The sequence below is a fragment of the Drosophila suzukii genome, chromosome 2R (assembly GCF_043229965.1).
Source record: "Drosophila suzukii chromosome 2R, CBGP_Dsuzu_IsoJpt1.0, whole genome shotgun sequence".
Classification (NCBI taxonomy): Eukaryota; Metazoa; Arthropoda; class Insecta; order Diptera; family Drosophilidae; genus Drosophila; species Drosophila suzukii.
The window spans coordinates 14,271,121-14,298,375 of NC_092081.1; the positions used below are offsets into that span (position 1 = coordinate 14,271,121).

General features: G+C 45.0%; 1 protein-coding gene across 5 annotated transcripts; it reads right to left on the reverse strand.

Annotated features, from left to right (window-relative positions):
- Positions 1–4: 4 nt before the first annotated feature.
- On the reverse strand, positions 5–26,969 carry jbug (filamin-type immunoglobulin domains fbug). Of its 5 annotated transcripts, XM_017073425.4 has the most exons (17): positions 26,825–26,969; positions 22,859–23,172; positions 19,649–20,299; positions 18,996–19,301; positions 17,591–18,327; positions 17,267–17,522; positions 16,749–17,096; positions 16,416–16,613; positions 15,757–16,196; positions 14,714–15,132; positions 8,037–9,048; positions 7,296–7,516; positions 5,145–5,293; positions 2,369–4,463; positions 822–2,314; positions 570–749; positions 5–505 (listed from the first exon to the last, which is right to left on the reverse strand). In XM_017073425.4, the coding sequence occupies exons 2-17, from the start codon at positions 23,093–23,095 to the stop codon at positions 374–376; spliced, it is 8,874 nt and encodes a 2,957-aa protein (XP_016928914.3). In that variant the 5' UTR covers positions 23,096–23,172; positions 26,825–26,969; the 3' UTR covers positions 5–373. The 5 variants fall into 5 exon arrangements, with proteins under 5 accessions (XP_016928914.3, XP_016928916.3, XP_016928917.3 ...); XM_017073427.4 differs by lacking the exon at positions 16,749–17,096; XM_017073429.4 differs by lacking the exons at positions 5–505; positions 570–749; positions 822–2,314; positions 2,369–4,463; positions 5,145–5,293 and adding an exon at positions 5,825–6,135 and having other exon boundaries at positions 26,825–26,968.
- Positions 26,970–27,255: the final 286 nt, after the last annotated feature.

A 27,255-nucleotide genomic window follows, 5' to 3' on the forward strand; every position in this document is an offset into this window, starting at 1 on the left:
TGTATGTATTTATTGAATGATGTATTTTTGTATTGCATACAATGCTAAATAATTAAACCAATTGCAAGTTTTTACATTGCTCAACATATTAAAACTATAAATAATCGAAAGCAAAAGCCTTCGCTTGGGATTAGCCTAAAGATTTAGTTATTCGGTTCATTCTGTTTTTAAGTTAGCTAGTTCGATTAGTATAACATTTTACGCATTAGGTCTCATGGTTAGCTTAGGTATATATACTACAAGGGGATGGATTTCCAGACTTGTTCAACTAGAGGGGAGAACAAGTTGGGGCTCGTCGCCGCGTTTGATTGCGGTTAATGGGTAGGGGGCTGAGGCCACTGGGGAAGACGATGACATGGTGGTTGAGCTGGCCTCATATGCCCTGTAAGAACCTTCGTAGCTCCTCCTCAGTATCGAAGATCATGACGGGGAAAGGTGAGCCTGGCACAAATTCGCCCGCCCACTTGACCTCTACTCGATAATCGCCTGGTTCGGTTGGATCGTACTGGAAGTTAAAGATAATGTAATTTAGTTAGTTGAAATTTTATTGTATGAATTGTATATCATACCTTGCAGAGTATAGTGCGATCTTTCTGACTCTCTCGCTGCATCTCCACGCGGAAAGCTCCTTTGGGTCCTCGAACCCGAACTGTTAGTTGACCAGCTCCAGCACCTCGAGTGTCGCAGATAAAGCGGGACTGGAAGGTTGCCAGCACTCCATGCTCGATTCCAGGTCCATAGACACGAACCTAGTGATACAAATGATTTAATAAAAGATATTAGATACGGAATGAGTTCAAGAGACTTCGATGTCAACCCACCTTACTGGCATCCGGTGCTCCGGCCACTTTAAGTGCGAATGGCGAGCCCGGAACATTTTGACCTCCGTATTTAATGGTCAACAGATGACGACCGGGTTCCTGGGGCTTAATGTTTAATGTAAAGGTCGCATCGCCGTGATCGTACAGTTCGCAATAGGCCACCTTCCGTACGCCGGCACAGTGGGCGGTGAGTTCGCCGGGGCCTGCTCTCCTGGTGTCTATCCAGGACTTGATGTCCTTGCCAACAATCCCGTGACGCAGTCCCTCGCCGGAGGCAATCACCTTGGAGGCATCCATGGAAGAGCCAACTGCCACCGTGAGCGGACATCCCTTGACCAAACGACCGTTCCACTTCACGGAGAGATTCAGAGTGCCGGTTGTGGATTTAAGTGGAGTATACGAGGCCATCCAGATGTTTTCGCTGGGCCTGGGTTGCGCCAAGCTCACTGGCAGCGATGTGTTGTCCTGGCTGGTGAGGATCACCTCGGGTCTGCCGGCCGGCGCATTCGAGGCGTCGATGGTGAAGTGAGCCGCTTCTCCAGCTTGAGCTGCAGCCAACCCACGACCCATGAGCTGCACCTTATCCGCCGCCTGTTGGCCCGTGACGAAGGCACTCCTTGGACACTGGGTGATGGTCAACCCGCTCCAAGTCAGATCCAAATCATGCTCGCCGGCAGCCAGATTCTCGCCCGTGATGTTCAGGCACATCTTGCCGTCCACCAACTTGTCCACCGGTATTTCGATACCATCGATGCTGCAGACCAGCTTTCCCGGTCCCGCGTTCTCCACATCGAAGATGATGCGAGCGGGGAGAATCAGGCGGCCGTCATGGTCCACCAGAGTTCCCCAGCCACCCACGGGGGTGACCTTGTTGGACTCCACGCAGCTGATGTGCCACGGTGATCCCGGCAAGCTTCCCCTGTTCGGACAGTTGGCTCGGATCTCGTATTTGCCCACCGAGAGAATTGTGTACGAAATGCGCCACTCATTGTTGCCAAGGGCCTTGATCTTCGGCTCTATCCGTTCGCCATACTCATCCAATCGCTCTATCTGGACATTTGGGGCAATGGGGCAGTAGACTACGAAGGAGGCCTCCTTGTTCCGATGACACACCTCCAGTCCGTGGCCAGCAGCCCGGGCGTCGTTCCTAACTCCGCTCGAGGAGGCGGTGAAGTTCAGCGGTGAGCTGGGAATCGTCTCCCCTCCGTACATTAGGGTCAACTTGTAGTTGCCCGGCTGCGAGGGCACAAACTCCACGTTGTAGACTCCCTCGGATTGTTCGGCTATGAGAACGGGAATGCTCTGATTGCTGGGCGATATGGCGAAGGCCTCCAGTTCTGCGGTTCCGGCATTATCCGTACGCACGGTGAAACTGTTTGGACTGTGGAGGGCCAGCGGTTCCTTGGTGACCCCTTGGGTGGTGACCTTGCTGCTGTCGAAGGACTCGCAGGTGAAGGGACTGCCAGGCAGGGGCTTCGACTGGTGCAGTACCTCTGTAGGAAGATAGGGATTAGAGTCTTGTATTGGAATATCATATTATTACCTACCAATCACACACTGTCCCGGCTTGTTGATGGTGAATTCCGCCTGCAGGTGTCCATTCTTCGTCTGATAACACCTCACCGGCAGAGCCTGACCTCCTGGTCCGGAAACCACCACATCGAACTCCCTGGCCGGCCTCTTGACCGTGTCAATGGCAAACGAAGTGGTCTTACCCACTCGAGACTGATACAAACCCAGTCCACTGACGCTGATCTCCTTGCCAGCACTTGCGGGCAGGACATTGATCTCCAGGGGCTTCAGCGAGATGGGCACTTCGTTAAACAGGATGCTGATCTTGTGGGGAGCCACACGGGTGGGCTGGTAGACTATCTCGTACACCCCAGTCTTACTTGGTCCCCGGATCGTGTGCGGCACTTCGGTGGCTCCACAGCGCACCAAAGCGGACAGATCTCCCTGTCCAGCCTCGTTTAAGGACACTCCAATGCTGGCCGGCCGGTGGCAGAAGGCCTCGCTCACCTCGGTGATCTTCACCAGAGTGGGATCAAAGACGCACAGGGTGCGGGATCCAATGTGCTGACGGGACTCTCGATCTATAAAGCGCAACGTGTAGTTCCCGGTCATGTGGGTACGGAACTCCGCCGTCTGCCTGTTAATCGAATATGGGACGGACTTCTGATCCGGCGAAAAGATCTCGACGATCTGGTCGTCCGCCGGGAAGTCAATGGCCGCCAAGCTACCAATCTGAATGTGCTGCGTGTGCTGCTGGATGTCCACGCGGAAGGGACTGCCATCCACGGCCACCTCATTGAAGGTGATGTTAACGTAGTGGGGCTCCGTACTCTGGGGCACAAAGGTGACATCGTAGAGCCCGCGGGCACAGGCCACCACCTCTGCCTTGACGGTGCTGCTGTCGGTGGATACCACAAGCTCCAGCGTTCCCTCACCAGCTCCTGCCGCATCCACACTGAAGGTCACTGGGACACCGAGGTTGGCTGGTCCGTACTGCTGTTCCAGCCCACTGATGCTCACCCTAGACACATCAAAGACATTGCAACTGAAGGGGGATCCGTTTATGTGCTGATCATTGGCTGTCACGCTGATCAAGTGACGACCCACGGTGGTGGGACGGAACGAGGCGGAGTAACTGCCTCCATCGTGCTGGCTCAACTGGCAGTGCTCATTGTCCCCCGACGGCGAGGTCACAAAGATCTGCGGCTCCACGCCCTCAAAACCCTCCAGTTCGAAGGTGTTGTCCATCTTGACGGCCGCCTGCTTCAGGCACTCTCCCATGGCCATGGCCCGGGGTAGTCCCATCGAAGGCGAAGCTGCTGCAGCGGCGATGTGACAGCTGAATGGCGAACCCGGCACCGGATGTCCATTGAATCGCACAGATAGCGAGTGGGTGGCCGCCTCCGTGGGCTTGAAGTTCACCTTAAACCGGGCATTGCCCTCGGATTGCACAAAGTTCGGTACGTTTTTACCATTAACGGCCACAATAATCTCCAGGTTGCCGGCCCCCGCCTGAGAGGCATTGATCCCAAAGCTCACGCTCTTGTTAACCACGCCAGCACGAATGTCTGTGACAATGACCTTTTCGGCGGAGTAGGCCTTCAGCAGGAAGGGACTGCCCTCCACATGACCTCCGCCGGGCAGGCGAACCTCCACGGAGTGATCGCCCACTTCCATGGGCTCGAACTTGACATTGTAGCCCAGGGTGGACGAGGCCAGGGGGTCGATCTTCACGGGAACACTCCGCCTGGCAGGGCCCAGAACTTCAACCGTTGGCTTGGTGTCCGATTCCACCACGAACTCAAAAAGCCGACCCACGCTGACCTTGTCCATGGTCTCCGGGGATTGGATTCGAGCGGCAGCTGCCACGCGGCATGTGAAGGGGGATCCAGGAACATCCTGGCTATTGAAGCGCAGCTCCACGGTGTGACTCTCCGCCTCGCGGGGCGTAAAGCTGATGGCATAGGTGTGCTGACCCTGGGCCTGGGCGGAGGTGGGAACCCTGCCTCCGTTCACGGTCACCTCCAAATTGCCGGGACCAGCTTGAGAGGTCTCCACGAGGAAGGTGACAGCCTTGCCAACTGTGCCACTGCTCACATTCTTCACCTTGATGGCGCTGACATCGTAGACCTGGGATGGGAATCATTTTAATGTCATTCGTTCTATAAATAATTAATTAATTTATATAAATCAATTGTATTTACCCTCTTTAAGTAAAGAATAGTACATGAAAATTCATTTATGTGTGCACATTTATTTAACGCCTTTTTATTACTTTATAAGCATTTTCCTTTTGGAATTTTTTCGAAACCTTTGTTTTGCTACGGTCCGATTTCTCAATGTCTTGTTAATGTTCCAGTTTGTTATTTGTTAGAGAAAGTGCATAAGAAGTCGCATTGTTCAGCTAGGGTAATTAGTTTTCTCAGTGTGATGTTAATCTTTGGAACGACAAATCGGTGTGACAAACCTGAATAAGAAGAGTAAACCTAACTACAAACTACATTTTTCCGAGTCATAACAAAATGACAAACGATAGCATAACATTGAGAAATTAACCCCTGGTCTAGATTAACCTTTAAAGAAATTAACCAATTATTTTCTAGGCACATTAGAGAACAATAATTTCGAGTTTAAAATGCATAAGTACTAATCTAAAAATCGTATGCTGTGCTGTAAAATCTAGTATCTAGTAGTGACTTTCTACATAAAATCTATACCATATAGATTTCTGAATGACGGGTAAGATAATTGTAAAACCTCCCAAATTTTAAATACAAATTCTTTTTGAACTATTTAATCCCCTGTACTCACCTTGGCTGCATATGGACTTCCGGCGGTGGCTAATCCGTTGACGGTGACATTCACTCGATGCTCGCCAACGACTCTGGGCACAAACTCCGCCTTAAAGACGCCTTCGGCGGACTGATGCACTTGCGCCGGAACCGACTGGCCAGCAGGTCCTGATTCGGCCAGCGATTTGCATTTTGTTTATCATTTCGTATGCGATTTTAGTATTGATTAATTATTGTGTGTTTGTTTTGATTTTGATTTTCAGTTGCGACGCGGCCGGAAACGAGTTTGAGATTGATTTCGTTTGTTTGTTTTGTTGAAATTCGATAATTGGGCCACGATTCGGTTTGGTCATATGTGTGTTGGGTTAGTGTTTAGTTTTCAGTCGCGGATGAAGCGAAAAAATTTGGAAAAATGTTGACTCGATTAGTAATTTTAAACTATCAAAATGTTTGGGGGGTAGTCAGGGGTGTCTTGCGGTTATTTGTGTGTTGAGATTAGTTTGAGTCATTTACTTGAAGTGCGGTTAGTTTCGATTGATTATTGTATTGACTGTGCCAGAAACGGTTAGTAAACGGGGATGTGGCAGGGGTCAGAGACAGTACAGAGTAGATAATATATGTATGAGTAATCCCAAGTGGATCTGTACACTGTATACAGAACCCTGTAAAAGAGCCTGCTGGATATACAACCTATACGAGTTTGTTTTAAACCATTTTTATTTTTATTCAAGTAATTCTACACATTAATCAGTATGAAACAAATTAGTAAACAATCGGACATTAGTAAATACTTCATTTTGTTATTGTGTTGGCATAGAGTCCCGCTCATTGGAGACTCTTTCTGGGGTTATTTTGTGGTTCGGACGGTTAGCGAGTATATATACACCTGGTGAATAGTATATATATGTATGGGGGAGAGCACGGAGCCTACTCCCCCATTTAATAGTATAGGTAATATAAGTATATGCATATATTTATATATATAGTCTAGTACAAGAGATTTCGCCGTCCTGAAATATAATACAGATACAAAAGTGAGCAACATTATTACAAAAAGGACATATAATTACAAACAAAGGGAAAACACAATCATAGATGCACACAAAACACACAAACAATAGGCTTGAACTACATGAATAATAGCAGTTATATGGTTTCTATGGAAATTCACATTCCATATCTTGCCCTTTGGCATATTTGCATAAGTCAACTACTTCGAAGTAACAAAAACAAAAGATTTGAATCCGATCACTCCCGGTAGTACAGTCGAACTACCCCAACTTAAAACAGAGAACAGCGTGTTAGAACCCAAACTATTAAGCTGACCCAAGCAGAAAAGTAATCTTACTTGAATTTAGAAGGTAATGCTTTATAGGGTTTTTAAGCTCATAAAGCAAGATATTGATTTTTTTAATATTTGAAACTATAACTATTGTAATCTATTGGGACCAAAAAAAAGTGGATTTATTCTTAAAAATTTGAATGTATAGAAAGCCAACTGCAATATGATAGCAAAATATGGAAGGACTATCTACAACTAAAGCTCTTTATAAGCGGCTGTATATTGTTCAACTGTATAAGCAAATGATAAATGGGCTCTATAATTACGCAAGCACGCACAAACTACACGACGAGGCTGCGCACCTCATAAATCCACTCTCTAAGTGCAGCACCTTGTCTTTGGATTCTTAGATTCAGCTGGAGACATCAACCACATGTTGGGTCTGGGTCTGGTGGGGGGAGGCGGTGAAATGGGGGGGGGTGTGGCATGCTTGGGACTTTCCACAACGGTTTCCGCTCATACAAATTGCCTGTACAAGTCTATGTGCGTGAGGTGTGAGAGTGGGTGCGATGCGGATACAGATACGAGTTGCAGATACGAGTTACAGATACAGATACGGATACGGATACGGTTACACTGCTACCAGATACGAGTATGTGTATGCAAATGGATCCAATCGAATAATACGCTTGGCGGGCACAAACATTTAGCAAACGAGCAATTAAATTACGAGCCTTAAGACTAAAACCAATGCAATACCACACATATAGGGGCAATGAATTGGTGGAATCGGGGTAAAGATAGCCCCAAACAAACAGATGACTGGTGGTTAGCAGGAGGTCGAATTGGGCCCAAGGAGCACACCGCTGGCCATCACTGCCTACATACCTTCCACGTTCACCTCGATGTCCTCCAAACGGCCGCCATTGTGATTGATTACAAAAGAATTGGTCTGATGAACGGGTCCGGGGCCTCCGAGAGACACCTGCGGCCCGGCCACGCCCCCAGTGATGCCCACCGTAATCGGACAGCCGGGCACGGGCATTTTGTTGAATGACACGTTGATCGTGTGCTCGCACGACTCCGTGGGCACAAATGAAACGGAAAATCTGCAAGCCAAAGCAAAAACATATTGGTATTAAAACGAGGTAGATACAAAAATAAAACTTAACATGGATTAAATCTTATACAACTGCGAACCTAAATGTTGTAAAAAAACAACAATGTCGATTTAAAGGCTCAGCCGATTATTAAAATTAGATATTAAACAAGGAAATTCCATTACAGTTTTTTGGTTCGTGAGATCTCGACGTTCATACTTACGGACAAATATTTATATTTGGATGCATCAACACGATTAGTGAACATGAACATTATTTTAATTTTTAATATAAAGCCAGAAACACTTTCTTCTGCCTGATATATATTTTTTTTAATGACCAAAGTTAATTGCTTAGAAAATTACAAAAATTATAATAGTTGTAGTAATTATAGTAATTGAACAAATTAAAAACGAAGCACAATAAAATAATGAAGAAAACTGAATAGATTTTATTTCTCAAATATGATAATAGATACCGTATTTCTCCCAAGCTATGCATATGAATTAGTTTAAACATATTGACTCACCTTGCACTGCCTTGCGGATGCACCTGCGTGGGAATGTTCTGTCCCTTGGCCGAAATCGTAATCTCCAGATTGCCCTCACCGGCATCGCCCGCATCCACGGTGAACTGCACCGGTCGTCCCATGGTTCCCCGCGAGACACTGCCCACCACCACCTTGCTGGCATCGTAGGACTTGGCCAGGAAGGGGGTTCCCTGCACGGCGAACCCGTTGTACTCCACATTGATGGAGTGACCGCCCACAGTGGTGGGTGTGAATTCTGCCGTGAAGCCAGCGTGGATATCTCCGGTCACCCGAACGGGCAACTCACCCTGGGGACCGCGCACACTGACGGCCAGCTCGGCTGCTCCGCCTCCGCTCACGGTGATGTGAAAGGAGGAGGGCCGGTTGACCGGGATAAGCTCCAGGTTGGAGAGATTGAGCAGCACTCGCGAGGTGTCCGCCACGGCGCAGACAAAGGGACAGCCTCGCACCGTTTCGCCATTGAACTTGATGTCGATCAGATGCGACTTGGCCTGCTCCGGCGTGAAGGAGACCAGGCAGCGACCGCCGCCCACGACCTGGACATGATTGGGCACCTCGCCCTCATTGATGGATATCTCCAGCTGGCCCTCGCCGGCGGCGCTGGCATCCACACGGAATTGGCACGGCTGGCCGACCACGCCGCCATTCACCTCCGTCACCTGGATCAGGCTGGAGTCGTAGACCTTGGCGATCAGCGGGCCGCCAGCGATCTTCGTGCCGTTGATGGACGCATCGATCACGTGGGTGCCCACCTCGGTGGGCACGAACTCGATGCGAGCAGCACCATTTGCCGCCTCATGGGTGACTCTGGCGTTCAGCTTTGACTTACTGGGGGTCAAAACGGAGGCCACGCACTCGCCCTTGCTCAGGCTTTGTCCAGGAGGCGGCAGTATCTCAAAAACCGCCGGCGTATTGGCGGGTACCAGGCGCGTGGATTCGCCCAGAGCGGTCAGGCCGGGTGAGGACATGATTTCAGCGTGCCACGGTGAACCTGTAATCGGGATAGACAAGGAAATCGATTAGTACACAGAAAGAAAACTTAAGGATCAATATAATATAGGCATAGTACATTTACAAGTATTGTTTATACCATTGAACAATGTAAATTTGAATGGTATTTCTAGGATTTTGCTCTTTGAAAATTCTGCTTAAAATAACTCTGCCTAAAAGCGAGATAGTAATATTTGAAACACCTTAAAATATAAATAGAAATACACACGTCCCCGTATCTAGATATATTTTTACAAAATGTCATTAAAATGAGCTTCATATCTTATACTTTTTTCCTTGTGGAATATCTTAATGTGCGACAATAACATTGCTTTTGAAATTGCCATTTTAGTGAGCAAACTTAACGACAGACTAGCAAATAACGATATTCGACCCACAAAACCGTGGAGTGCACTTGCACCTGCTGGTAATTGAGACGGATGTGCCAGTACTCCCATTGGGCGGGTCAAACAGTTTGAGTATGATAACCTGTCATGCTCCACATTCAATCATGATTGCCATATGACGATTTACTCAGAAGATAAAACTGCAAAATTAGACTTAAAGATCCTCTACTGTGCTATACATTTTGCCCGACTAGATTTATTGCTTCGTTTTTACCTTAGACCATTTATTGGGTCAGTTCAAAAAGAAAAGAGAGATGCAGAATAATGCAAATAACTGTCAACTTAAAGACATATCTTAATGACTTTTAACCCAGAAAGTGAGCTTGCAATTGCATTTGTGGTACGAGTATTTGATACTAATTATCTGGTGTGTTCTTAAGCTTAACCTTATTTTTATATCACCAAGGCTTTAAATGATGATAAATGGGTTCCAATTTGGTCTTTAGATAATTTGTTTGAATTTAATGACGACTTCCTCTAAACATTATCACGCTGCCTGCGCTGCTCCCACAAAAGTTTTTTTTTTTGTGTTTGTTGGAAGAAAGTGTTTTCTATCCTGAGTAATATACGATTTCCTCAAAACTTTACAATCAGCCCTCGCATTCTTCAACCGACAAGGTTTCCGCTGCGACTTTGCATTGTTTCTCACCGCGTCTCATTATAATTGTCGCAATCTCAATCTGTGCCGCCTGGTTGCCGCCGACAAGTGCGTATCTGACGCTCTGAATCTGAATCTCAATCTGCAGCTGCGTATCTGTGCCTCAACTTTCATCTGTATGGGTTAAGTATCTGTGGCAGCCTACATTACGGGTGGAGCGGCTGGAGTTTGTTCAGGAATGTTTCGAAATGAGCCCGAAAGCGTCATTAAATCGTTTGGAGGAGCCGCAATCGAATGACTGGGATGCCAATTTGCTATGGTCTATACATTGGCAATTGGCTCGTTAAACGTTCGCTTATTTGTTGGAACTCGCATCTCACATCTCACAGCATTTTTTTATTGGACACGGTAGGTTTTGGTTATTTTTTTCTCATTCTGCGCTTTCTGTGTTTGTTGCCTGGCGCTCAAATTTACTTTTGTTTGCAACTTTCCATGCATTTCTCTTTTTGCAATTGTTGCACTTTTCCTTTTAGTGCTCGTTTGCAGTTGCTGCTGTATTGCCGTTTTTATGGCTTTCCATGAAAAGTGCTGAAATGGTCAGTCGCCAGTTCGATGGAAAAAAAATCGAGCTGTAGCACACTGTCATAGCTCAAAACTTGCTTCGTTTTGGGTTCCCCAGTTGAAGCGCTTAGCTCGCGACTTGATTTTCCCTGGGAAACTTCATCTCCTTCCCTGAACTTCGAAAAAAAAAACGAACACACTGTCTCTTTATTTGCTCGAGCTGTGAAAATATCTTTGTAGGCGACACTTCCCATCATAGCACTTTGGCTCGAACAGTTTTCGTAACTGTTTCTGGCTGCTTGTTTTCGGTATTCTACCAATTGGGGCCATCATTAATCAGTTATCGCATTCTCATAACTCTGCGCATGGCCAGCGGCTATGCAAAAAGTTACAGTTAGGCGACCGCCGGTCCAAAGAGTCCAACGCACCCAGCAAAAGTCGGTCGACTTCCCCAGACAATGTTGCAAGTGGCTGCGAGGCAGGTTGTAAATTGCCAGTGGCAATAGACAAGAGCAACTGCTCTTCGACCAACTGAAGTGTTGACTGTTTGCCGCTTTTCCGGCCGGTTTCCCAGCCGGAGTGCTAAACGCAACGCTGAGTTGTTGCCGCGCAGAAGAATTGCAGCTATGAAGCATCTAACGCTGTTATTCAATCTGCATAGGCATCTACTGAAGGTCCACACTGGTAAAAACCTCTTGGCAACTAACGATATCTTAGGGAAATCAAATATTACTAATTGTATAAGCGAATGCTGACCACAAGGTTTTATGTTCTAATCATCAAATCATTTTATAACTTTTATGATTTAGTATCTTTTATTGTAAGCTTTATCCTAAGGTATCCTTAAGTTTGATGATTAAAATCCTAAGGAATATTTCTAATAATCTCTTTGTATTCCATTTCTCTGTGAAAATAATAACATTTAGTTTTATCTTATGGAAATAAATCTTACATCATACAAATATGTATTGTATGCAATGAATAAGACACAATACACTTTGTATGCAATGAACAAGATTTATTTCCATAAGATAAAGAAAAACTATTTAAGTAAATGTATGCAACCAACAAGATTTAGTTCCATAAGATAAAGAAAAACTATTTAAGTAGGCCCCAGGATGTTCTTAAGTATAGAATGAATGAAGAATTTATGTCTTAAAAGATAAACATTAAATTAAATGTTGCGAATTATAAGTTGTAAGCTATCCATAATCAATAACTTTGTTATAGTAAAATCAATGTTGTAATAAATCAATGACAATTGATCTGAAAGTCTTTTCTTACAACAGTTTGATAAACATATAATTCAAAGCTGTGAACTATGAGAACTTAGTTATCTAGAACCAAGAATATTTCGGTAGTTTTTAATTCAAAGTTTTTCGCTCAGTGCAGGCACCTGTATGCGTTGCTTGTTTGGCTGCGGTTACGTGACTCGCCGCAGAAGCCCGTTAGACGGCCTGCAGCTGTCGCAGAAGTCTGATTTTGATTCTGATTCTGAATCTGAATCCGAGTCCGAGAACCTGACCGTTACACCAAACTATTTTTCGAGTGTTACTAAAAGGAAGATTTACGTTTTTGTGGCTGGAGACTGGAGACCGGTGCTGTTGACAGTGCTAGATTGCTGTGGAATCTAAACCTGATGGTGGACCTTTATTCTTTTTTTGTTGAATCAAATCACAATCGCTGGCGGCACGTCTGAACTTGAAAGAGGTGAATATTATATCGTGTAGCGATTATGTCAGCGAGTTGTAAATTATTTATTTATGTGTATGCTTATATGCGGTGCAATCTAAATTTCAACAAGACAACAACGATTAAGCGAAAACGCTTATAAGAATTTGCGGAGCGTTGCACAAAATGACATCGCGGCACGACCACGATTCGGCGCACGTTTTAATCGCGTTTTACACCGGCGACACTTGAGTTTTACTACGTTTTGTTTTAAGTATTTATAATCACTCGAGTTGAACTCCAGCTCTCTGTTAAGATTGGGTTATGAGTTCAGGGGATAGGGGGATAAAAGGTTTGGGGGCGCGTCGAAAACCAGTTAATGCTGCTGCTTTTCGACAATTTTCGTTATTAAATTATGCAAAACTCAGACGGGCAGACAGAAAGGCAGTTTCACTTTGGATGGCGGTGGCTCATAAAAATCCCAAACAGCCGAGCGCTGGAAGTGGGAATGTGTGCCAATATGCTGAGCGGAAATGGCCAAAAACCCAGTGGGTAAAGTAAAAGCGGGCTAAGGAGGCTAAAATCGAAGCGAGAGGTGTGGCCGTCACTCATTGTTAAACAAAAAAGAAACGAAACGTAGCCAAACGAAATCGAAATGTTTGCTCACGATGCTTAAAAACCCAAATCATACATATATGTATGGGGATGTATATTTTTTCGTAAGCTTTAAAGATCGGTGGAAAGTGGCCGACGTGGCCAAGAAATCGCAATCTGCTCCGGAGATCTGGCGCATACCTGTCGCGCCCTCCGCATACCTGACTGACAACCTATCCCAACGGGTTTCGGCCTGCAGCAGGAGCAGATACTTTTCATTCAGGTAGGCAGGGGGAAATCGGTTTTCTTGCCGCGACTTTGATTTCCGCCCCAGCCAAGAGATATAGACACACAATGCTCTGGCATGCAACAAGTGCGCCTTGAACCACATACAGCTGCAGCGTGTTCAAACGTATCTGTAACCGTATCTGTATCTGTATCTGCGCCTTTGAGTCTCGGCTTGGCCAAGAGTGCAACTTGCAGTTGGCAAACCAAGATGGCCGCCCCCTTTGTCACTGCAAAAATGGCTAATAAAATTGCCTTGCATTGCGGCGATAGTTTTCTTCGCATTATTGATTCGGCTTAGCCAAAACACAGAGCCACTAGCCATCACATAAAAACCCTGCACGCTGCGAGCTTCGGGTTGAAATATTTTCAGCTTAAAGGTTCATTAAACTGGTTTTCGTTCGCACAAGAGACCCCGAAATGTAGAAAATGAAAAAAAAAAAAAACAGAGAGTGGAGGGGCGAATATTAGCATATTTCTTTGGCTTAGAAATCTCCGACACGGAATCTTTTCGTTTCGCTTCACATTCCGGGAGCCCAAAAAGAGCTCCGTGTTCTTTAGCCATCTAGCCAACTGTTATTTTGTTTACGCGTGGGGTTCTTGCTTCGTGTACAACACACAATTCTTCACTTTTATCTGATTCTCCGCTATCCACAATCACAATTTCAGAGCGTTTTTCTTGCCAATTTTCCTGGCCTTTTGCGAACCGATCGTCTGTTAACTGCGATGCCGCCGACGTGTCAGTTTCGTTTGGAGCGCGATCTTCGACTGCCAACGCGACTCTCGATGGGAGCGCCATTAGCCATCAGCCATCAGCTTGAAAACCCGTCGAGCAGGTAAACCCATAGTTGAGCGTACCGGAGCGTAATTCTCGGAGAGATCGCAGCAGGTGAGCACAGGTGAGCTCCGGCGAGAGCCAGTGAGAGTCTGCGGGTGTGGGAAACTCAGAGAGAGAGCCCCATGCAGCGAATTCGCCGCACAGTGGCTAGTAATCTCTTCAAAAGATCTTCAAAACCAAACCAGGAAGTCAGTCACTGATATATGATACGATATACCCTAATACGATCTATTGTCGAATATAAAACCATATACCATATTTAGTAGATCTTTATTTTTAGCTTGAGGTTTTAAAACCAGGTTAAAATTTTTTTTATAATTAATCCCAACTTATAATAATAATTCCTATTGAGTTACTCAAAGTACTAAACGGTTGTTCAAAAATTTCAACCCTTTTAACTAGGCAATGCTGTTAATGCTAACGTTTAATCGAGTTAAACGCGTTTAATCGTAAACATCGAAAGCATTGTCTAGAGAAATTTGGATTCTGAAGCCATTTACAATACTTAAATTGTCATTAAAAGACTACCAATATAAAAACAGATGAACTACAAAAATGATTACCCTGCAAAAGATTATAACAATAGTTCTTCTATTGCTATTTCCAACCAAGATTATTGCAAAAACATGTGGACCCCATTGAGATGCCTTTATAAGTAACTAAACCACTTATCACACCCACATATCGGGTAATACTCAAACTTGAGACTCACCTGGAACTGTTTCGCCATTGAAGGTGATCTGCACTGTGTGCGTTCCATGTTCGTGGGGCGTGAAGCTGGCTATGAACCTCTGACCTCCCAGCGAGCGGACCGAGGAGGTGACACGCCCGCCGTTGACCAGGATCTCCAGATTGCCGGAGCCCGCCTTCGAGCCATCGATCTCGAACTCGACGGGCCGTCCAATAGAGCCGTTCGGTATATCCTGCACCCGAATGGCCCTGGCACCAGTGGCATTGCTGTCTATGGGTCGAAATCTAGAGAGCGAGCTGTAACCATAGCCAGGGGAAGGTCCGTGACCGTTGCTCTCGGTGACCACATGCTCGCTGGACTCTTTCACGGTCTTTGTATATCCACCGGACTTGTCCGTATACGTATTGTTCGAATGTGACTTGACTGTAATGGCACTGGGTCTGCAAAATTATTGGTTGTAAGAACAATTAATAATATCACTTTTAAGGAAGAACACTTAAAAATGGCTTTAAGATCATGCAACAATGTATTTTAGATATTTATGCCAAAAACGATAAATAATATTTAGAGCATACTTGTAGACACCTTTTAAAAATATTATCAGAACCCTAGTAGTTTCGCCATTATCGGGGCAATATTGGCAACAGCCCTAAATAATTACAAATGGTGTCTAAAAGTATGCTACAATATATTTTAAAAGTGCAAGTCTAGAATGAAGTTATATTTTTCAGAGCTTACTTTTAGACATCTTTACACATTTGAAATACCGCAGTGGTTTCGTTAATTAGTAGTACTTAGTATATGTTGTATATAATCTTAAAAGCGATATACTACATATCTATTTACTACATATCCCTTTTAAGACTACATAAAAGGTAACTAAGTACTTATAGCTCTCTTTATCACCGGGGGAATCCCGGAACCACTCTGAAAAATCTAGTTCAAATTATATTTTAAATCAGAAAGCATAGTTTTAGACATCTTTTAAAGTATTTTAATACCCCCAGAGGCTTTGAAAATATATCTTGAACATATGTTCTAGTTCTGATTGTCAAGGTAATTACTTGTAGCGCTCTCCATCATCGGGGGAATCCCGGCGATAGTCCGACTGCTGCTGCTGTTGCTGCTGTTTATGCAGGGCGAACTTGTTGTACTGGGTGTTCCGGTGCGTCTCGTGGTCCAAATCGGGCCGGTTGTACTGCAGTTCCGTGTTCAGCTGCTTCTCGGTCATGTTCGCCAGCGATTCGAGCGAATTGTGCGAGAGCATGTGCTTCGTCTTGTTGATGACGTCCCAGCTGTCGCGCCTGGCGGAGGCCGGCTTCATCGAGGACACCCTCACATTGGAGGAGTGATCGATGCGTGGCTCCGGCGATCCAGTTCGACGCAGTCGCTCGGCAGTTCCGTACAGCGAAGGACTGGCACGAACACTCGAGTCGGTGACGTAGTTTGAGGTGGACTTGTAGGTCGAAGACTTTTCCACAGTTCGCGAGGACTCGTAACCATTCTGGGAGAGCAAAAAGTAGGGATTAGTTCAGGGATTACAATCTTAACGATTTTGAAAATATAAATCTCTAAGGATGAAGATTTTTTTAAAAGGCGTCTAAAAGTATGCTATAAAAATGTTTGACCTGCACTTGGACTCTATCAACTATCGTAGCATACTTTTAGACACCTTTTAAAGTTATTTTAGACTTTAATGGCTTTTTCCCTCATATTTATTTACCTTGCTCACCGGACTGGTCAGGGGACTTCCCATCCTGTGGGTGGCCGTGGAAATGTAGGCGCTATTGGGTGAATAACGTTGCACGGGCGAAGCGGAGGCGTGTCTTGGACTGCCGGTGATATTTCGCGTGGAGCTCTCGTACTGATTCGAGGTCTTGATGGTCAATGGGCTGTGGGTGTGCAGCTCGCTGGAGCGGGTCTGTAAAATATACCAGAAATAATTACCAAATGCTCGTGACAAATTCATTTACACAAAGCAGGCAAGAGTTAATCGTTGGTTTTCGGATAATTCTCTTTTTGGGATAGCATATCGAAAGAACAAAAATTTAGTTACATTGAGTGTGGGACTAGGTATTGGGCTAAGCGATCTGGTCAGGGTACTGGTGGCCAGCTGCTGGTGGCGCTGCTGGAAGCTGCTGCTGCTGCTGGTATTGGTGGTGCTGGCCAATTCGCGCTCCTCGCGCGGTGGCGTCAACTTGGTCTTGGTGGCTCCACGCCTCTGGCTGTACAGCTCGTTCTCCTTGTCGTAGTAGTAGTCGTTCTTCGTGGAGCTGCTATTCGAGGTCTTCGAATCGCGTCGTCCGTTTAGGGTCTCCGTATACAGATCGGCCGAGTTTAGATACTTGACCGTGGGCGAGCCACTGTGCGGTGGTGGAGCTGGAGGCGGTGTGGCCTGGTTCTCCTGTCGAAGGTAGTTTTCAGTGTGTGTGTTTGGGGACCCGACCAAGGATGGAGGAGTGGATATGTGTGTGTTTGTGTTAGCCAAAACATTCAATTTTGATGGGGTTTGGGTTTGGTGATGTGGAAGAAAATCCCATGCCGCATGCTTATGTCCCCCTGACTTTTACTCACCTCGCTTTCCCGCTTATAGTACCTGGAACTCGAACTGTGATAGTCGGTGGTGTCCAACTTTGGCGAATACTGAGGGGAGTAGCTATTGGTTCTCTCAGCCGTATTGTGCCTTGATAAGGAGGAGTTACGATAATCATTGTGCCGGGTATTCGTGGTGGAGATGAAGTGCATCGAGGGGCTCTCTGAGCGGTGTTTGCTATCATGAAGCGGACTGCTGCGCGTTTTTCCAGATCTGCCCTTGGTGCCCACTCGCATGCTGCAATATAATAAGGTTTTGGTTATAAAATATATCTATAACCCATCATAGGGTCTTAATCTACTCACATGAAAGGCGAACCTTTGACATCGTAGCCATTGAAGTAGATGTACACCCGATACTTTCCATTCTGCCTAGGCATAAAGGTCACCCGGTACTTGTTCTCCACGATCTTCTCCACGGAGCAGACCAGCGAATGCTTGTCATGCACAATGTCCACATGCAGTTCCCCAGAGACGCCCACTCCGCGTGCATCCACCTCGAAAGTGTGCGCCCTCAGGGGCATGGCTCCATCCAGTCCATGGACCGAGACTCCAGACGCATCGAACACGGCACAGGTGAAGGGTCCGCCCTGGATATGGCGACCCTGGTAGGTGATGGCTATCTCCCAGATGCCCGCCTCGTCCGGCTTGAATATGGCACTGTGTCCCTCGTCGATCTTCTTCAGCGGGCAGTTGTGGGAGATGCCGGTGGGCGAGACAGCCGTGACCAGGATGTCCTCCGTCTTGGGCGCCCCGGTGGCATTAACCAGCACCTCGACGAGGCTGCCCAGGGCGCAGGGCGCCATTCCCGGCGGCGCCACCTGCAGCAAGCGGGGCAGGGCTCGGAAGAAGTGTCCGCCGAGGCTGTCCTCGCCGATCTCCACCACAATCTCATGCATCCCATACCGTTCCGGCACATAAACTCCCTCGCCGTGGGCATTGAGGCGCACGGGTTGTCCTGGTTGACCGGACGGAGGAATCACGTGGCAGCGCACCGAGCTCAGGCTTATGTCCCGCGACATCACGTCCACGCGGAAGTGGGTCTGCGTGTGAATCGGACATTAAACATTTACCTACTGCACTTGGCACTCTGAAGTTGCACATGTGTATATTCATACAGTTGTAGTCAGAATAATAGTACTGTTAAAGGAAATGGGTACCTTTGGCCTTTGGCAGTGGCTAAGTATATTATTTAACAAATTAAGTGCTTTATATTATTAAAATTTACTTTTTCACTTCAAAACTTCTTTAACTTCTTTGATCAACAATGTATGAAATGTGACATAAAAAGTTAAAGCACTAAAGAATGCCTTTAAAAATTGGGTTTAACTTTGATTAGTAAACCTTGCGGATAATAATTAAATCGAATACATCGTAAGCGAGCATAAGGTTCTGATATAGCTTCATAATAAATTCTTTGTAAGCTTATAGTCGTAACTATAAGATAGCATTAGATAATAATAGAATCAAATATTTAATAAAGAACTCAAAAATTGGTTTAATTTGAATTTATACAATGTTCAGATAATAATGAAATGTTGTTCCAGAAAAGTGGTATATTTTGAGGAAGTTTAAGCTATACAAAAATCTCAGACATGCAACAATAATTTGTATATAATTCCAAAGAACCCATTTACTTGTGATGGATTTCCTATGGTTCTGTTTGCAATTGTAGGCTTATATGTATCATATATATTTATGATGCACTCACCGCTTCGCCCACCCGACCGGATGTGCTCTCCAGGTAGACGGTGACCAGGTCGGACAGCGGCGGCCTTGGCGGCACCCACTGCAGGTGGGCCGCGTAGGCCATGATGCCCAGGTGCTCCACTTCCGGGTTGGCCATGTCCTTGGCCGTCAGGATGGGCTGCACGCCCAGCCGGGCACCTGCGTCCACCGCCTTCCGAATATTGTTTTCGAAGTGGAAGGGATCCGTGCTGAGCTTTTCCGGTGCAGGAGCCGAGCCACCCAGTCCCTTAATAATTTCGCACATAACGCGTCCATCGTTCCAGTCGGTCTGAAAAATTAAATGGCAATTAAATGTTAAGCTTCTTATTGGTTGGCGAAAGATAATGGTCATGGTTATTAATGTGTCTTTAATGCCTTGCATACACATGTAAATGATATTGTTGTAAGGGAATAAAGGGAACTTAAACGGAATAAGTATTATATTATAAGTTTTTGACAAATTTAAAAAAATTATCTGATCCTCAAAGATTTTTTCAAATAAAATGGGTTTACTAAGTCTTCCAAAATGTACCATAACTTTTGTTATTCAGGGGGATTTCATTCTTGAATTATTTATTCTTCTTTATTGTTTAAGGACCAGCTCTTAACTTGTTTATAGGATAATTAGCCACTCACCGTAAAGTTCTTGACAGAATCCTTGACCTGGGTGTTCACCCATCGCATGGTGGCATTATAACCAGGACCACCGGGCTTCATGAAGTACGAGAGGTACGTCATGCCCGATAGCTCATCCAGCCAGGGGGAGGCCAAGTACTCCGGTTCCAGGACCTTGGGGACTCCAAACTCACGCTGGGCCAGATCCATGGTCTGGGTGCAGTTGCGCACACTCTGGCTGGGATCGAGGCTTCGCCAGTGAGGGAACAGGCCTGGCTGGCAGTAGTCCAGGAGCGCCGCCAGATTGACGCCACTATTCCAATCGGTGGTCAGATTGGTGATCCTGCAGTCCGGCAGAGCGGCCTGCAGCCAAGCCAGCATAAGTTTGCGTGGCGGGAACTTACTGCGTCCGATCTGGTAGCGTACGATTAGGGACCAGATCAGGCCCAGGATCAGCTTTATGTTCCCATTGACAATGTCCACATTGCCAATGTTCACCAGCTTGATGTGATCCGCCTCAATGGACTTCAACGCAGTGCTGGCATTCTCCAGATAATGATGCTGGTTGGCGGGTCGGCGATTCCATGAGGGTTTCAGTGGACGAGTCTGCAGATTCTCCACCAGAGCACACAGGCAAGTGCCATCGCAGAAATCCGTGGCCCAGTCATGAACCTGAAAAGAAAAACAATAGAAATTTGCATTAAGTTCGCTCTGTCATTAACAACAGTAATGGGAAATATGGTGAGAAATGGGTAAAGTAATAGGTAAGGTAATAGGAAAGGTAATAGGTAATGGTAAGTAATGCTTTTCAAGGTATACTATGTGGTATGAATATTTCTTTTTTGGTTACCTATAGGTAATAATAATCCTAGTCAGTGGGGAATATCTATTTTATTATTGTGGGTAAACACTCAATTACTTTTAAAGTTTTTTCTAAATTTAAGTATTCCCCCTAAAGTAAGAAAAACAATCTCGCTAGCAACTATAAAAACTAGAAGTTCTAAGAAAAAATATTTGTTAGAATCATAAGACTTGATGTAGTACCTATGTACGTATGTACGCAGTTTCCAACGAAGATTAGCAAACGTGCGAGACGCCCTCCCAAGTCTGTCCATATACAAGAGGGCCGCTTGACAGGCAGCCTTCCTAATGAGCAATCAACGCCCCTTCCGCCAACTGCTGGCCCACTTTACAAGGTAAACCGCCTGCTCGGAGCTCGCAGCTCGGAACTTGGAGCTCCAATCTCAAGACTTGAGTCTTGGAACATGGGAGCCCAACAGGTTCGCTCGGCTCGGAACTGAGCGGCTTTCTCCGCCCGGGTGCAACCAATTGTGCGCGATTTTAAGCATTTGACATAAAGCTTTTTATCTGTTGGCTGTCAGCATTCAGTTGGGGGTACTGGTAGACTAAAAAGCTGGATGGCTGGAGAACTGGGTACGGAAACAATCGCGTGTCTGTTGCTGTTTGTTTGCGCCTAGGAAAATATTCATTGGATGCCATAAAAATCTCGCACATAGTTGCGCCATGGAACTCTAACAAGCTACCGCAGGTTGTTATTTGTCGTTGGTTGTTATTCTGCGCGGCACAACCTTTACATTTTTAAGATGCCTCTGCTTTTACGATATGAACTTGAGTTTCGGAGGGAGTTGCATTTTCACCTGACGAAATAGTCCCCCCGTTTTTACGTGCATTTTTATTTGCATGTGGGGTGCATCTACATATGAAAGAAATGTATTGTCATTGTAATATACTTGTATGGAACTGGGATTATTAAATTAAACCTTTAATAAGCATGACATATAAACACTAAATTAAAGATTAAAATAAAGTTGAATATGTTTGGCAACAGTGTTAGCTTTAAATGTGGTATCTTAAAGATATTTTTTCTGTGTATGGCACATCATCTTCCATTAAAATCATACCCTTTGTTTGTGCATGCACTTGTCATACAAAGTCGATTGCAATATTATTTGTCTCACATGTACGCATGAACTAGAATTGTAAACAGCGCAAACTTTGGTGACTCGTTTTGGTTTGGTGACCCAAATAGACGCGAGCCAGGTCACTTTGGCCTGGCTCTCAATTAGTGCTGTTTACTTGGGTCTTCAGCCTTGCTCATCGCATTCGTTTTTGGCCCAGCCATAAAAAAAACACGAAAATTATACACAAAACTGGGCAAGATTGCGGACAAAAGCTTTAGCTTGTTTTGTGTATTGTAACTGGTAATGGGAATTCGATGCGTCGGCCTTGGCATTCAACCGGCCAAATATGGTCGGTTCAGGTCGCTCGGTGCGGTGCGTGTGAGAAAATCCAAGCGACTGACAGTTTAAAAGTCCCTGGACAAATGAAATGCATTGTTGTCAGTACGTAAATCCGTGTGAGTACTCTTGGAATTATTGTAATTGTAATCGCTGGTGCCACTTGCCAATGAAATTTCCGCTCTGCGTGGGCGCTTGAGCCGAGTTTTATGAGCCCGGCCATTTAAGGCAACTCGCGGAAGAGCCCGCAGCCCCAGTTTATGATGGGGATTGATGTTATTTACGGGTTCGGCTTTGTCACCTGCCCAAGAGCTTCTTATGAGTTCATATATAGCTTGAAATGGGACTCGGATTCGTATGTGACTTTAATCGAAAACCTTGATTTAAGAAAGCATAGGGCATTTAAAGAAAAATAACATGTTTAATAAACTTGATCCCTATATATAATCCATTGATTTGCTCATGTGTTTAATAATCTTAAATAAATAAATTATAATTTGAGTTGGTTAATTTGACAAATTCATTAAATCTTTTTGTTATATTACAACTAATTTAAAAGTTTAACCAACCCTAAAATCTTTCCAATATTATAATCTTCGGATCTTTATAATGTGGTTTTACTTTCCATCTTACAATCCAGAAACAAAGACTGTTTTCATATTTCTTTTTGTTAATAACTGAAACCCATACCAACTAAATTTCAATTTATCTTTGTTTCTTAAAACCTATTTGAAATCATTTCCTGGATAAAATTCCAGATCTATTCCCTCTATTCTAAGGCCCTGCTTCATCGATAGTTCTACGAATTCCGTATTCAACGTAGCCGGCCCATTGATTGGGTAATTGTTTTTCGCGCTTGATCGATCAGACATTCAGTCGGGAGGTATTCAGTCGGTTAGAAAGTGTTACGTAAGTGAGTAGGTACTAGCGAATGTATCTACTATATATCTATACAGATGTATCTGCAACTCACCTGCATGCCCGTCTCGCGCAGATGCTCGTTGACCCAGTTGCGGAAGGTGTTGGCCTGTATCTCCACCCAGAGGTCCTCGTTGCCCCGGATGTTCATGCCCTTGGCGGCGGTGCCCTCGGGACTCCTGGCCACCAGCCCGGCGTGGGTGATCTTCTGCGTCTCGGTGCTGCCATCGGAGTTGTGCTTCAGCAGCCCCGCGTGCGTCACCTTGGCGCCCTTAATGTCCTTGACGTCCATCTTCACTGCACGTCACTGCACTTCGCCTGCGACTCGCACATATGTATGTATTCACAGGTGTAACTCACGTTCAAACACTGATCGGGAAATGGACGGACAAAAGAATTTACTATTGATCAGATCGCGATCGTTGTTTCGTTTTCGGTTTCAGTATCGGTTTTAGTTTCGTTTGCACACGCTCGCTGCTCGAAGCGAACTGGAATTTCAGTTTTCAGTCGCTCGATCCCAGCGGCTTCTGCTCTCTTGGCCTGGCCAAAACAAACGATGACGTCATGGTTTAAGCTCAAAGCTCCAGAGAGCAGAGGGTTAAGTTAAAAAAAAAAACACAAAAATGCGGGGGGGTTTCGCCTGCGAATGTGTGTGAGTGTGTTTGCGAATATCTCTGAATCTGGCTATAAAGCAAAACTGGTTTCGTCGCTTCCAAGCCAAAACGAAGCGGGCGAAAAGGAAAATTGAATACAAAAATAACAAAAAAGTAATAAAACAAAAAAAAATTTAAAAAAAAGAGTCTGAAAAATAACAGAAATCACTTAGTTTGGAATTTCGCCGCGGCAAAAGCGAGCAGATCTGGTGGGCAGTGCTGTGGTATTGTGAATGTTGATTGTTGCCTGTTGACTGTTGATGTTTGAGCAAGTCTTTCACAAACGCCACGCTAGAAGGCCAACATGTGTGTAAACGTGGGAGCCACCGCCGTTGATAATGGCTATAATCATCGTAATGAAATCTGCCACGATCAATTGTCAATTGTCTGGCCGTTTTCACTTGTCGCACTTTTACCTTAACGATTTCCACAAACCGAAAGTTGGCATTTTTTTATGAACGAACAAACAGTGGTTGGCCTTTTTGGCTTGATTCCACACCGTGTCACAAAGACAACGAGGCGTCAAAAGACTGTCTAACCAACTTAATTATAGGAAATCCGGTTGCGTTTCCAACAAGTCAGTTGCGCCAGCTCACATCTATCATAGCTTGTCCAGTTCTGAGCGAGGTTGGTATGCAGATTTTCAAAAACAAATACTATCTATTGACAAACACTTTTCGGAGAGGTAAACAACTCGGAGATGACATCACTCATCAGTTGCTGGGCACAGCGATGAGTTGTGGCTAAAACATTTTTTAACGCCCCTACAGGAGAGTACAGAGCGAGAAAATATTACCAAAACGGGAGGTTGATTCATTTTTTGTAATATTAACGAGCAATACCTAACTATTGATGGTATCTATTCTACTAATTTGACTTTATTTAACCTAAATACAGACTGATATTACCTTCAACTTAATTACACATATAAACCCTAACATCTTTTTACTAAGCAGTGCTATTACATCCAATGTACTTCAATTTATTTAAAACACAGATGACAAATTCCCCTGGCATTGTTGTTTTTTTTCTCAGTGACAAAACTGCGTTGCTCGAATCGAATAAATTAACTGGCGGGGACAGCAAAAAGTGGAAATAAATGAATTGCTCCTCCAACTTATGAGTGATCCCGCGGCTGATGTCATTTACTGACACTTGACATTGGCAATGAACCTAATTAGTTGCACTCGCCACTGGAGTGGAATGAGCCCCCCCAAGTCCACTCCACTCCTCACCGAGTTCTATATATTCAGCTCGAGGCAAGGTCATGGGAATGGTAATGATAGTGTGGTATTGCTCAGGGGAATGGTGATGCGAATGGGACTGGGAATGACCAATCCGCTCCTTAGTTTACTCAGTTGGTCAGCAGGCAAATATCGAAAGTGTTGTCGTGACTTAAATTGGTAGAAGAGGGCCAGCCAGCACACCTAGTTTAGGGCATTACGTAATGGCCAAAACTTCATGAGTTCGCAAACAGGCAAATATCGGTGTGTATATCGCTGTATCTATATCACAGAATGCGATGTGCACGTAGGTGTCTGGCATTTTTTTACACTTTTCGATTTGTTTGCTGTCCGAATATATATTCGTTTTTTTTTTGTTGTTGTTGCTGCCTTGCCAACCCACTCAGCCAGCGAAATCTCGTAGTCGTCGTCATCGCGACTGCCACCCACATGGTGTGGTTCAACGCCTCGTTCTAGACGTGGGTGCGATTTCAAGTTTGATTTGTGCCAAAACCGTGTACCAAATGGCCATTGATTTCTCAATGATTCTGTGGTGGCTGCCTAGCTACAACTCTGTTTGTGCCTCTGCTGTGGGAATAGATTTGGTTAAATGTTCTATGACAACGTCATTAACTTTGAAATATATGAGATTAACTGGAGTGGAGGTGAAGCCCATAATTATGGTGATGGATGGTTACGGAATTTACTACGAAATGCTCATCTTCGGTGGGTCTTTGAAAAATGAATGGTGAATGTATATGAACGAATTTAGGGGATTACTTAGCTGGTAACCTATTAGACTCAAGTAGATTTTTGTTTTTTCCCAGGGGACTTTTAAGTCAGTTTATTTAAGATAAATATCTTATGATTTGAAAAAATTCCAAATATTATTATTAGGATGCCCTGCCAAAGGAAGTTCTAACATTTTATGTTTAACATTTATTGTCTGAAAGCAGAATGAAGCTATTTCTAGTTAGAATGGCATTTCCTCTTTAAGTGAGCTTCAACGACTGGGAGTGGGCTGTTAGTTTGCCATAAGATATTACATATTCCACTTCCTGTTGGCCAAATGCGATTGTAACACTTGCCCAGCGGCTGAGGGCCACGCCTCAAAGTCAAATGATGGCCTATTAGCGCACGCTTCTATGGCAAACAAGCGTTTATTTTTGGCAGCATTTTTATGGCGGTTCGTCATAAATAGAAAAACCCTCCAAGCGATGTGCTCACACATTCAGATGGCTATGTGTGCACATGTATTGCGAGCTCTTTTTGAGGCGCTGCCAAGTTTGTGTCTTCAGTCTTTTGATTAATGCCGTTAGGCGTCGCCAAAGCGCAGCCAAGCCAAACCTTCTTGGTCTATGTACATTAACGAGTGTGTGTTCTTTTGTTTTTTAATTTTTGCTCATTACTCTGCCTCGTTTACTCGCCTAAAAGCCGCAGCAATTACAATTGAAAATGGGTTTTTTGGCCAGTTTAAAAACCAATCGAACAGCGCCAGCGGAAAAACCAGATTCAGATTCAGACGCAAACCCAGACTAAGATTCAGATTCGCTTTCGGTTTTGGTTTTAGTTTTAGTGGTAGTCTTTTTGTATTTTTTGTATTTTTTGTTTTTTTTGTTTTCGCTTCCCCTCGCATTCGCCTATTATGCAATGGGCTAGGCCAGATATCTGAATCTGAATATCTTATAACTGCGACTTTTGGTATTTATGCTGGCGGCCGAGTTTTTGTTGCGAATTCACACGCCCCGCGGCCCGTTCACGTGTTTAGCACAAATTCCGCACGAAATTGTATATAAATGTATATAGACGTATAGCCCCTTATAATTTAAGCAGCCGCTCGAAATTAGAACAACGCTCGGCACGCAAGACTCTGGCTTGAATCCAAAGAGAAATACAGAGAAATAGACTCGAAATTAAACACAAGGCGAACGGCGAGACACATGAAGATTCATAAGAAAAATAAATATGTAGTTAAAGTTAACGTTAACGCTAACGTTAGACGACGGCATCAGAAGTTATTAAAAAGTCAGGGGGGAGTAGCACACTCAGCTCAGCACAGATATGTGTGGGTATATATACCAGACATATATGAGTGTACGATTGCCTGGTTTTTGTTTTGTTTCCCTTTTGGCACTTGTTGCTTACACTTCGGATTCGCCTTCGAGCGGGTTTGAAAAAGCGTTTGGGGTTTTAAAAAACACGTCCAGCGCGCACGAGTTGCTCACAACGACTGAAATTGGCAGCAGACATATAAGACTGACGATCGGGCCAAAAGCTCTTCTCTGCACTGGAAGTTTCGAATTGGAATCCGACGACGTCATCGTTTTTGGCCCGATCTCGGCTTGTTTTGCTTAACCGCTTTGTTGGCGGTTTTGTTTTGGGCCCCCAATTCGCTCAGGTGCCACGTTTCCGCTTAGCAAAGCGGTTAGTTGGTTCTCGAGACCAGAGACCAGAGAACCGAGAACCGAGATTCGATTGGAGTGGAGTGGAGTGTTGGCCTAATGGACTCGACTACTCAACCAGCTCGTTAATTGCAGGCGTCGGCAATCCGATGAGTATGTGGTTTCGGCCTTTGT